This window comes from Halichoeres trimaculatus, unplaced genomic scaffold, assembly GCF_033239565.1.
Source record: "Halichoeres trimaculatus isolate MK-OKI-2021-1 unplaced genomic scaffold, fHalTri1.1 fHalTri1_scaffold_15, whole genome shotgun sequence".
NCBI classification, from domain to species: domain Eukaryota; kingdom Metazoa; phylum Chordata; class Actinopteri; order Labriformes; family Labridae; genus Halichoeres; species Halichoeres trimaculatus.
In genome coordinates, this window is record NW_027437193.1 from 5,838,597 (window position 1) to 5,851,498 (window position 12,902).

Sequence of the window (12,902 nt, forward strand, 5' to 3'; positions counted from 1 at the left end):
ATTCTGATTCTTCTGATTCTGATTTTACTGTTTCATTTTTCCTTCTTTGTTGGGGTACACTGTGTTGTGATGCTATGGCATCACTCTGTTCATAACTGATGCGGCTATCAGCATCCACAATCCCTAATAAGGGCACAGTTGGCCATGGGAACCCAAACAGGATCAGGCTTTACCGATCCGACCCGTACCAAACTGCTTTATTACACCAGATGTGTCTGCAGTCCAGCCACTGTGAGTTGACAAATGCAGTCAAGACACAACAAGCGTTTTGACTGCAAGTTCTGCCAACAAGCAGAACTTTGATTCCACTTTTCATACTTTTGTACTTTTGTTAACTTTCTCATAGTCATACGTGCAAACAACTGAGGAAGTATTATAGAAAAATCAAAAGGTAAAGTAAAGAAAACTTATTCCTAAATAGTTCATACTGAACATAAAAGTCAGTAAGACACCAAGAGGTAAGGGCGGAGAGGTTTAGGACAAACTGACACAAAAAAGGAGGAAACACACGGACTACGAGTTAGAAAAACAACTGCAAGATGATAATAATAATGATCTAAGCAACAAACTAATAATTATAGATGGGGGCAGAGAATAAGTGAGGAACACAGAGACAGGTAAAGACAGAGAGAGCAGGTTCAGGTAGAGTTCAGTCTCATTAATAAGTGATGGCCGTCAGCTCAGGCTCCACTCCAACACGTCAATAACGTGGACAAAGAGCCCTCGTAGCTGTCTTCCCCCTCAGAGCAGGACAAAGTGTTGACAGAATAAAAATCAGCCAGCATCCTTGAATTCAAAGCCACCTTTTTTAATTTCATTAATGATTTTCTTTGGTTTAAATTCTGATTTTGACGCTGTGTGCCACTGGGATGTCTCTGTCAGATCCCACCCGCTGGCCTCCTCTGATCCGACTCGTTTTTGGTATGGTGCTCATTTTCTACTTTCTTCCATCTTTCTCAGAGAAGTTTTTGGTATGTGATGCTCGTCTTTTGAGAAAATTGCCACCCACTTGAGCCTCCAGATATGAAATGGTTTGTGCCGGGGACGTAACAGCGCACAATAAACACCGCGGGTCATCGAAAAGCCTTTATTCTTCCAGGAGTTCTAGTCTGGAGATAAAATTGTTTGAGGTTTTGAGATGTAATAGAGGTGGACTGGAAGGTTTTTTCAGACGTAATTCTTCATTTAATTCTGCTGCTCGGCTGTCGGACAGCTGGCAGGGCTTCGCGTCCAAAGGCAAAACAAGTTTTAGCATCACAGTCTTTTATTTGTAGCCTTGAACACAATGTCAGAGCTTGAGTCGATCTACTAAGCTGTAGGCTGTGCTGACCAACAGCAGACACTTATTCTGTGACGAGACACACATCGATTTTAGAGACCATTAAGGGATAAGACCCATGTCTAGGTCTAATGCTGATAAATCAATCTATTCATTTAAAGGTCTGAATTTGGATTTATTTGGTTTAGTCAAACTGTTACTACTAGTGAAGACAAAGTAAGGTGGATTAAAGAGGAAAGAAAGAAATGGAGGCATTAAATACATGCTAGCATACATGAGCACTGGGGAAAAAGGCTTGTGAGTGTCTGTGATATCTGAATTCAAGGAGGCTACGAGGACTTTCTGACTGAGCTAACATTAGTGCTAGCGATAAAGACTCCATTTCCCATGAGCACTTGCGCCACACCGTCGTGAGGACCAGGGTGTGCTTGTTTTAAAAAATGAATTGAGATTGGATCTTCTTTTTAACACTACTGTCCTTTGTTCAAGACAACTTTGTGCCGGATACAAAGCTACAAGGTCACAAGAATTTATCAGTTACAAATCCACAGTGCTCTTGTTTGAAATGTGACAACAAGCAAACTTTGTAAACTCAGTTTGTAGCCGGCTGTTTTTAGCTCTACTCCCAGCCTGGTGCTCTGAGACGTATCTGTAATGTTAGCGAATCCTGGTTCTGTCCTACCAGAGCTCATCTACCAACTCCAACCTCACCAATCAGAGCTAACTTAACCTCACTCTTCATTTTATTGATAGACTCTCAAGTTTGAACAGACCACTGCAGAATAAAACATCTTCACAAAAAGCTCAACCTGTGTTTTAGCATTTAGCTGGTCACCATAGTGTGATCATGGAGACTTGCAGGTGCTGTCTTGTGGTGGTTTTCCCATCACTCTGTCCACTATGCGTAATACGTTTGTCTGTGTATGTAAATGCGCTCAAGTGTCGTCTGTGAAAGCGTTGGGGCAGAACTTTGTTGTGTGTTCAAGAGCACAAGGAAAAGCGTGAATCCAACGATGTACAGACAAATGATACCAGTAATGTATATTAGATGAATAGGCTACTTAGTCTGTTTAATAAAAAAAAAACAAAACAAGATATAGACCCGATTTATGAGAGAGATAACTCTAAATCACTTCTGCTGTGATCTGGCGCTATTTGGAAAATAAAACTAACTTGACTTCCAGGGAAGCAGGTGCCTCCGCGGTGGAGGGGCGGGCGGCCCCCACTATACAATGGTAGGGGAAGCACTGATATGATGTGAATCAGGTACAATACAAATATGATACGAAATGAAAAAATGGGATATGATACAGTCAGGGTACTATATGGTATAGCCAGATATGATACAATACAATATATTGTTATAAATAACACTATGATGAAGGAAACTTTGCTGTAAGAAATGTGATAAGATGCTGTACTGCAGGATAACACTTGGTACAACATGATTTGATACTAAAAGAAACAAGGCATCACTTTACCATAAGATCCCAAACTATGTGGTACTGTATGGTACAGTACGTCAATACAATTTGTTTGATTCACGATGCTATACGATCCACAATGATACAATCTATACGATATGATACAATGCAAATTGACTGACATGTTTAATTTTAATACCATGTTGGGGTGGCATGAATCCATTTGATGGTATATTATGCAATATGTGTCAATATGATATGCACAATGTGACATCATGATACAAGACTATACAGTACAGTGTAATGTGTTTTAATATGTAATATGTATTATGATGTGATGCATTGCAATGCTATCTATACTTCACATTGTAAAATGACATGACGCTACATGAAGCCACAGGTTAAATGAAAGAATATGATAAGATGCTAAATGATACAGTAAAATAAGAGTCAATACATATTAGATTTTACTTCTGAGAGAAACAGTAATTATGTGAATATAAAAGGCCTCAACTACCTTTACGTTTTAAACCACTTTCTGAGGATGTCTGCACTTTGTTGCTGCATATGTTTGTGAAAACCATGACGGGTGTGAAACGTGTTTCTTTCAGAGTTTCACAGACTTTATTCTCCGGCATTTTAAGCCAGAACAGGTGTGAATGGATCATATTTGTTTTCAAGTGTTGGACAAAAAGAGCTTTAAATCTGGAGATAAACACCAGCTTTAGGTCTCTCAGTCCAGACTCTGCATTCAGCTTCTACGTAACAGAAAGATGACAGAGAATTTATGATGGAGACACAAAAAGCAGGACACTTACGAGAGCTCGGAGAAGTCAGTCATCTGGATTTTAGACATGCGAGCCAGAACCTCCATCAGGTGGAGGCCTTCGTCGGTCTGCAGCCCACTGAGGAAGATGAAGACAAGGCAAACAGAGGGATTAGGTTTGAGGAAGGAAAGAAAAGCAGGGATGTGAAGTAACGCAAAAGGAGAAAAGACGTTTAAAAAAAACAATCTCCACTCTCCACCGTCTGATCAGAGCCAGCCTGAAACAAAAGTCTGACACAGCGCAGGTCTAAAGGTGGCGTTCCCTTTGTTTTAAGTGATAATATAATCTGTCTGACTGAGAGTGAATCACTGTTAAGGTCACCAGATTCTCAGTGTATGAAATGTTAAAGACCGACAGCGATTTCCAGCCTCCTCAGTCTGAAGAGCAGACGGCAGCTTCAGCAGCCCACAGCGTGAGTCAGCCGTCCACGGAGCAGAGCAGCTGCTCCACGTCTCACACAGGTGATCACTCTACCTGCCCGCTGATACTCAGCGCGGAGACCGAGCAGCAGCTTCTGACGGCTGCTACAGGTTTTTATTTCAGAGTTCATACAGAGCACCATTTGCTCTCACACACGTTCACTGCTTGAGCGGCTGATAGGGGTACGGGAGGGGATCCTGTTCAGCAAGATCGCTGAAACAAAGACTGAAAACACAAAAAGAGCATCCAGGGTTTTTAACACATGAACACAAACTACATGAATCTACTTTATCACACCTACGGTGGCCTTTAAGGTCAACGAGTCACTGCCAGGGCTTTTCTGAAATCACTATGAAGTAGAAAAATCTTACTATTGTTTTGGCAACTGGTACATTTTTGTTGTTGAGAGAAAAAAAACCTCAGTTCTCATGTAAAATATTAAAGTGTTTTGTAAAATCGTTTTTAACATGTTAAATGAATTTCAACATTTTTTTATTCTCTGATTTTTTTGTATTTTTCTATTTGGTTCACAAAATGTTTTTGTTCCAAGAAACAGTTTCTACATTGCAGAAGAAGGATTTTCTTTCACAATTTTATAATATTTTATATTTTTTATAAAAATGTTTGAATTTCCTTTTCATTCAACAAAATACTTTCACTGGTATAAATGCCTTTTTGGAATTTATAAAATTTCCTTAAAATTTTTTCATGATATGAAAAATGTTTGGGATTTTTTTTTATTTTATTCAGTAAATATTAAAAATAAAATTTTATACAATCTTTCAATTTTTGGTATTGTTTGATAATATACTTTACAATATCAGATTTTTTCTGCATTTAATGGGACTGTTTTTATTATTAATATTTAAAAAAAATGCAAAAAATGCTTTTTTCAATTTCAGGGTTTTTTTGTTTGCTTTTTTGATTAAGTTAGTTATTGTATTTAACCAGAATATATTGCAAATATCCAGATTTTTGTCTTTAAAATGTTGACATTTTGTGGAATAGTTTTTCTGCATTTCATATATCCTTGTTTTAAAAAAAATGCAGCCCACAGTTAATATTTTTTTAACATTTTATGCCTCCTGCTTAGTGTAATAAAATAGAAAAAAATCATTTCTGGTTTCTGGTGGGGAGTTGAAGGAAAGAAGCTTTAATGATGTGAGGAGGAAGAAGACAGAAACAAACACACACAAAAAAAAAACCTGTGGTTATTTTAACCTTTGGACCTTAAATGTTTGTCTTTTTTCGTGCAGCCTACACACAAACACCTGATATGAGTCACGCAACACAAACACACACACACACACACACACATAGTTGTGACATGCATCCTAAAATCTTTACAGTTGACATCTTATTTTAATTCCTACTTCATCAAAGAAATAATGTAAAATTTCAAACTACGCTGTTTAATTTTGAAATCATCCTCTCAGCTTCATGTGAACTGATTAAACAATAAAAAACAGGTTTATAGAAGTCCATGAAACCTGTTTGTCAGGATCACTGTGGTGCAGACAAAGCTGCTCTGTTAGTCCTTTAGAGGACTTCATTTCTCTGCTGCGCTGGTGTTGAAGTGGCAGTTTGTCTGTGTTGTGGCTGATGCTGCGTTTTGCATTTGGAGAGGATTGGCGGGGACGACTCTGGTGTTCTTTTGAAGTTCAGTGATCTCACAGAAATGTCAAGAGATACTTTAAAGAGAGACTGTAAAGGGTAAGAGAGGAATGTGCAGAGGACGCTGAAAACTGAGGATATCTTGATCTTTGCTGCTCTTCAGAGAGAAGTTCAGCTTCTGAGTCTGTTTCAAGAAGTTTAAGGAACTCAGGGCTTCGTGCCGTAACTCTTCCTGCAGCGAAGGCGTCTTCTGCTTCTGCTTACAGCTACAGTTCCACACTCTGCATCCCCATGTAAGCATACAGTGGGGAAAATAAGTATTGAGTGCATCAACTTTTTTCTCATCACATTCATTTCCAAAGCTGCAATTCAAACAAAATTTCTACCAGATATTGGTATTAGCTCAAATAATCCACACATGAAAAGAAATCACAACATTCAGGTCCATAAATAATGATTATGTGGAATTAAGTACGATAACACAGGAAAAAAGGCTGATGGGTAAAGGCAAAGAGCTCTCTGAAGACATTCACAACCTGATTGTTGCTCAGTATCAGAATGGAGCTGGTTATAGACTCATATCAAAGCACCTGAATATTCCAGTCAGCACCGTTGGGGCCATTATTCACAAGTGGAAGAAGCACCACCTTACCATCAACAGGCCACACACAGGAGCTCCTTGAAGATTTCTGACCAGGGAGTCAGAAAGATAGTCAGAAGAGTACTCAATGAGCCAAGGACCACCCTGAAAGTGCTCCAGAAAGACTTGGAGGCAGCAGGTATAATTGTTACAGAGAAAACAATAGGCAATGCACTCCACCGCCATGGCCTCTATGGACGCTCAGCCCGCAAGACTCCATTCCTCAAGAAAAGGCATGTTGAAGCTGGTTTAAAGTTTGCTAAACAGCATCTTGACAAGCCTGTAGAATACTGGGAGAATGTTGTCTGGTCAGATGAGACCAAAACTGAACTTTTGGGCTGTCATACTACAGACCATGTTTGGAGGAGGAATGGCACTGCACATCAGCCAAAAAACACTACAACAACAGTGAAGTTTGGAGGTGGAAGCATCATGGCATGGGGTTGTTTCTCATCTCATGGTGTTGGCAAACTTCATATAATTGACGGAGCAATGAATGGAGCCATGTATGGGGAAATTCTTGATCTGAATCTGCTGCCATCCACCAGGATGATGAAGATGAGATGTGGCTGGACCTTCCAGCAGGACAACCATCCAAAGCACACGGCAAAGTTGACTCTCAAATGGTTTCAAAAAAAGAAAATCAATCTGTTAGAATGGCCTAATCAAGCACCTGACTTCAATCCAATTGAACATTTGTGGAAAGAACTAAAGAAAAGGGTTCACCAGAGGGCACTAAAGAATATTCCAGATTTAAAGACAATCTGTGCAGAGGAATGGGCCAAAATCACACCTGAGCAGTGTGGGCCATTAGTTCAAACATACAAGAAGCTTCTGGAAGCTGTCATTGCAAACAAAGGCTTCTCCACTAAGTATTAGATGAGTCTCAGTTAGCGTGTTCAATACATTTTTCCTGTGTTATCGTACTTAATTCCACATAATCATTATTTATGGACCTGAACGTTGTGATTTCTTTTCATGTGTGGATTATTTGAGTTGATACCAATGTCTGTGAGAAATTTTGTTTGAATCGCAGCTTTGGAAAAATATGTGATGACAAAAAAGTTGACGCGTTCAATACTTTTTTCCCACTGAATCAGAAAACGTGATCTTATGCTTTAAAACTGTAAAAATCAGTGTTTCTCTGGTAAGGACTGTCTTGTTTAATGTTGTAGGTGATAAAAATGAATTTCTATCATCTTCTGCCTGCTTTAAACTAGCTTTAATAAAAAAAAAAAAATGCTTCAAGGTTGAAAACACTCAGTGCTGGGCCATCATTCAGCAGACCAGCAAAGTTTGACCTCACCCACAACACCGCAAACTCCTTTTCCTGTTTGGCAATCATTGACGTCTTTCTGTTGTATCGCCCTGAATGACACGCCGGAGGATGAAGGAGGAGGAGAAAAAGGGACGTGTCACAAAGGCCTTCAGACAAAATTACAGGCGCTGCCGCTAAAGACGAGCACCGGAGAGGTTTGAAAAATCAAACACTACAATGACCGTTTTCTAAAGGTCTTCGATCTCGAACTGGAGCAGAGAAATCAATTTAAAGAATCACTCTGCTGCGAGTAAGGACGAAGGACAAAACGTGGCCCGCCGTGTCCTCTCCTCGCATCCTTGGTTGTATTAACTTGTTCTGTCGAGACAGGTCTGTTTTTTTTGTCGTGCTTGATAACAAAAAACAGACCAGAGGTTTTGTAATACAGGAAAAACACATTTCCTACCGCGGTAGGAAAGATGTAAGCTTTTATTGTGGACTGAACAAAGACAAAATAAATGCATGGGTAGAAAACACAACAAGTTTGAAACACGACGTCCCGTCTCTGGCATTTCTACGCCCGTCTTAATGGGAAAGTTTTCCCTTTAGTCTGAATTTATTCCTAGATGTCGAGGATATCTATTACAACCCCACCGGCTCTGATCTCAGCTGCAAATGTCAGCGGGCAAAAATAGTTATCGAACAGGCTCCATGCAGAGAGTAAGGAGGAGAAAATAACATTGTTTTCCACGTTTTTTCATACTTCCATTTCCTACTATGACTCAGAACAGAGCTCATGAAATTTTCATACTTCATTTTATTAAAAGTACTGCTCTGTAATTTATCTGGAAGCTGTGAGCCAGTCTGCTCCAAAACTAGACGCTTAGCAGCTCAGGTCGTAGTGGGAGGACGGATTCTGGAGAGGAACTGGTGCAGTCTTTTTTTGGCGCCAGTCGATGAGTCACTTTATGGCGACTGTTGCTAAAAAAGTTCAGGGTTTAAGTATTCTGGAAACAAAAGTGAACAATGAGTAATTATGCTAATTGACAGAGTGAAATGTTGTCTTCGTGCACTGAGGCTGAGCCTAGAACATTTCATGACGACTATCAGTGAGAAATAGACTAAACTTGGGTTTTTTTCTCAGCTCTAATATTTGAAAACATATTTTTATCCCTTAAGAATTTTCTGTTTGCTAAAACTTTCTTTAACGGTTTGATTCTTTTTACTGTTTTTATCAGTTTATCTTTTCTTTTCAATGTTTCCCTCCATTACATATTTTTTCTTTTTTTGCTATCATTTCATATACCTTTTATTTCTTCACATTTTTGTTGTTTTATCCATTTGATTTTTTTGCGTTTCCTTTTTTATCCAGTTGACTTTCTCTTTTTTAACCTCTTGCATATCTTTAATTACTTTTGTCTTGAGTAATTGTTCCGTTTATTTATTTCATTTTTATTTTTTTATTTATCTATTAATTTATTAATTTCCTGCTTTAAATTGGTTTTATATTGTTTTTTTATTTATTTTATTTTATTTATTTTTATTTCTTGCATGTATTCTTTCTTTCTATTTAACATGTTAATAAAATTCCACTTTTGTTTCTTTTATATTTTCCCACTTTTGTGTACTGTTATTGCTCTTAAGCTTTATTTATGGACAAATGTCTTTTTTTTTTTTTTTTACTTTTATCAGGAAATACATCTTATCACCATTTCACTGTATTCATTGTTATTAATTGTCTATTTTCATGTAATTTCTTTTTTTTTTTCCTTTTTTCTAAATTAACTCTTTTTCATAGACTGTATAAAACATTGACGTAGTCACCTGTCTGTTTCTAAAACAGATTTTTGAAGCAGATTGGCTATTGCGGCCATATTGGTAGTGGTAAGGGCTTGTGATCTTAATTTACTCTAAACTGCCATAAAAAAAAAAATTCACCCCGTACAGTGTGTGCAGATAATAAAGCTAGCGACTCAGACAGGAGGCGTTGTTTGAACCAGGCTGTAAATAGGTTAATTTCTGCTTTGAAAACTGCTTTTTTTGGCTTAGTTTGTATGTAACTTCCTGTACTTCCGGAGCCAGCCTCAAGCGAACTCTCAAGAAACAGCAGATTTTAGCATTTCCACATTGTCTCATATTCTTAGACCGGAGGTTGCTGCTTTCTTTTTTCATTAGTTTTTCTTCTGTATCATTAATTTTTACATTACTTTTACAGACCCTGTGATTTCCGGTTTGTTGTTTTGCTCTGCTTTTTACAGCTTTCTCTTTTTTTCTCTCTATGTTTCACATCTATTGTCTGAAAGGTCTCACTTCATACTGTCTGAATTTTGGTAATGTCATAAAAATTAACCAATTTTGTGTTTTGGAGGAGCAAACAAAGACCATTTGAATAAATTAAGCCCGTCAAAGTTAGATGAAGTGGGCCTCTCTGTTTTCACAGGCACTCTAAAAGTTTTGTGAGGACAGGTCAAAGCTCACATTCACTGATTTATTTACCTTTTGCAGACAAACAAAACATTTATTCTTTTTCTTGAATCTTTACAGGAAGACGAAATCTTGGTACTCACTCTGTGTCCGTGATGACGTATCCAAACACGTCATCTTCAGGTCTCTTCGCCGCTGCTTTCACGTCCAGCTGGAGTTCTGGAACGTGCATCGTCTTCTTGTGCGTCTCCTCGTACACTAAGGAAGCAGGAGGGGGCGCCACCTCTTTAATCCAGCCCTGCACCTCGGACACCTCCTCCACGGACTGGGTGGCGTCCTTCTTCTGCACTGCCACTCCAACCTCGCTGGTCCGACTCTGGACGTTTTCCAGCCCCACCGGGCGGCTTCTGGATGTCTCCACTGGGACGTCATCACGAGTCCGTGCTGACGGGGCGGCGTCGGAGGACGTTTTGTCCAGGTAGGCGAGGAGTTTGGTGAAGAGGGCCTCACCCTCGGGCTGGGAAAAAAAACATGAAGGAATTGTTGTTTTTATTCTTAAAGACGGCAACTTTTCCAAGCCATCAACAGAGCTGAAAGTGGGAAATTTGGTAAAAATGTAAGCGTAAAATGTAGTCGATGGCTGACAAACTTCTCAGAGAACAAATTAGCGAGAAATAATTCCAATTGTAAGGTGTCTGAGAGTGCTGAATTCCTGATAAACCTCCACATATTGAAAAAAACAGACATCAGACTGGATTAATGACACGTTGTTCAATCAAGATCTTTTGTCTTTGGGCTCAAAGTGAGCTGGTGGGAGTTTTCCAGTGTTGGCGATCTACGGCTACGAGCTGGAGGAAATAATTGCCCTCAATCATAGAACAATCCAGCTGTCGGACTGTGAAATGAAAAGGATTATAATATTCTATTATCCCTTCGCTGATAAATTCAGGGTAATTACTTGTCTTGTCAAGATCAAAAAAACCAAACCCTACCTGAGCCAACAACTACTTTCGCTGAACTCTGTCTTTTTTTTTCTTAATTTCAAACAGAAAACAACTCTGAACTAAACTGTAATAAGTATCAGGAAGAAAACATAAGAAAAAAATCCCAAATGAGTAAATAAGTATTTTTTAAGTTAGTTTCATAAGTTTCATGCCTGAATAAATCCCCAAACTTTCTAGAAACCAGACACCATTGTTAAGTCAGTCTCACAGGAGTACTGAGTTCTTGTCAAAGTCACGGCGCACTCTCTCCACCCTTTGTACACGATCAGATGTCAAACACAGTCTGGAGTTCTTCAGAGTAGCGCCGGCTGAAGGCTTCATTTCCGTCTTCATGCAGAATATTACATAACTGAATAATGTCAGCTATCGCTCTGACATTTTAAGTTTTTGTCTCCTTTAAACCGTAAACCGAAAGCTTACCTCGTCCTTCACACTTTGCTCCTCTGCATCTGTTTGGCGCTCTGTTTGGAGAAAGAGAGGAAATGTTTTTGTACATTTAGTGAGGACGATTTTAGAGTTTCTGCTCTTTTCTAAAACTCATGAAGGTTGGTTTTGGCTGGTGTGTGTGTGGCGATGTTGCTTTGATAGAAACTAAATGGATTAACTTTGTAGTGAGAAAGTGTGCAACTCTAACACCAGAGAAACCACTCAACAGATGCTTAAACAATAAAACGCTGAGAGTAGTAATAGTATGATAATGTACTGTGTCAGAACATATCTTATAAAAATTCTCTAAAACAGATCCTTCACCATGAAAATGCGTACCATTAAGCTTGCATAGTATATTATGAAATTGTAGCATGTTATACTAAAGTAAAGCATATCTTGTTATATATTTGGAATATATGTGTATCTCATTGTTCTGTGTCAAACTGTAAAGCATGCCACAGCAGTGGATGACATCCTGTCATGTTGAATTGTTCTTCCATACTATACTGAATCTTAATTCACCATATTCTATAACACTGTATTGTATCATAAGCAACATAACATAATGCATCTTATGATATTTATCAAATTCTATCTTTTTGAAACCAAATCATGCAGAGTTTTACTGTATTTATTTTAACAAAATATAACTTAATGAATCTTAATGTATTTTAACTAGTCCTAATGTAACGTAACATAACATATTGCATCAAATCATGACATGTTGTATCTTATTATGTCCTATTACAATGTAAAATAACTTTGAGTAATGTTAAGTAAAGTAACATCCAAACAGTTTTATGAAACCCTAATCGTGACTCAACAAAAAGTAACTTGACTTAATGTAACTTTATGCACAGTAACTTGATGCAATGTAACTTTACATACCGAAACTTGACTAGTGTTACTTAAAGCATAGTAACTTAGTATACTGAAACTTGACGTAATGTAACTTGATGCAATTGAAATCAACACAATGTCACTTGAAAAATTGTACAGACATTTGTAACTGTGTAACTGTACACTATGTAACTTTACACACTGTAACTTGACACAGTGTTACTTGACACAATGTAACTTGACTAGTGTAGCTTGACACAGTGTAACTTGACATAACTTATCTTTACATACTGTAACTTGACACAGTGTAACTTAACACAGTGTAACTTGATGTAATGTAGCTTGACAGTGTAACTTGACATAACTTAACTTTACATACTGTAACTTGACACAGTGTAACTTAACACAGTGTAACTTGATGTAATGTAACTTGACATACTGTAACTTGGCATAACTTAACTTTACATACTCTGACTTGATGTAATTCAACTTGACACAGTGTAACTTGACACAGTGTAGCTTGTTGTAATGTAACTTGACGCAGTGTAAATTGACACAATGTAACTTGATGTAATGTAACTTGACACAGTGTAACTTGACATAACTTAACATACTGTAACTTGACAGTGTAACTTGACACAGTGTAACTTGATGTAATGTTACCTGACACAGTTTAACTTGACATAACTTAACTTTACATACTGTTACTTGACACAGTGTAACTTAACACAGTGTAACTTGAC

The 12,902-nt window shown here is 38.1% G+C and overlaps 1 protein-coding gene across 1 annotated transcript in view; it reads right to left on the bottom strand.

Moving 5' to 3' along the window:
* LOC141804092 (receptor-type tyrosine-protein phosphatase N2-like) overlaps positions 1-12,902 on the bottom strand; it is a 238,389-nt gene that overhangs the window by 179,757 nt on the left and 45,730 nt on the right. The window contains exons 8-10 of the mRNA XM_074688343.1: positions 11,311-11,351; positions 10,030-10,403; positions 3,522-3,608 (exon numbers count right to left, since the gene is read on the bottom strand). Of these exons, the coding sequence (XP_074544444.1) occupies positions 3,522-3,608; positions 10,030-10,403; positions 11,311-11,351 (502 nt within the window). The remainder of the gene's footprint in view (positions 1-3,521; positions 3,609-10,029; positions 10,404-11,310; positions 11,352-12,902) is intronic.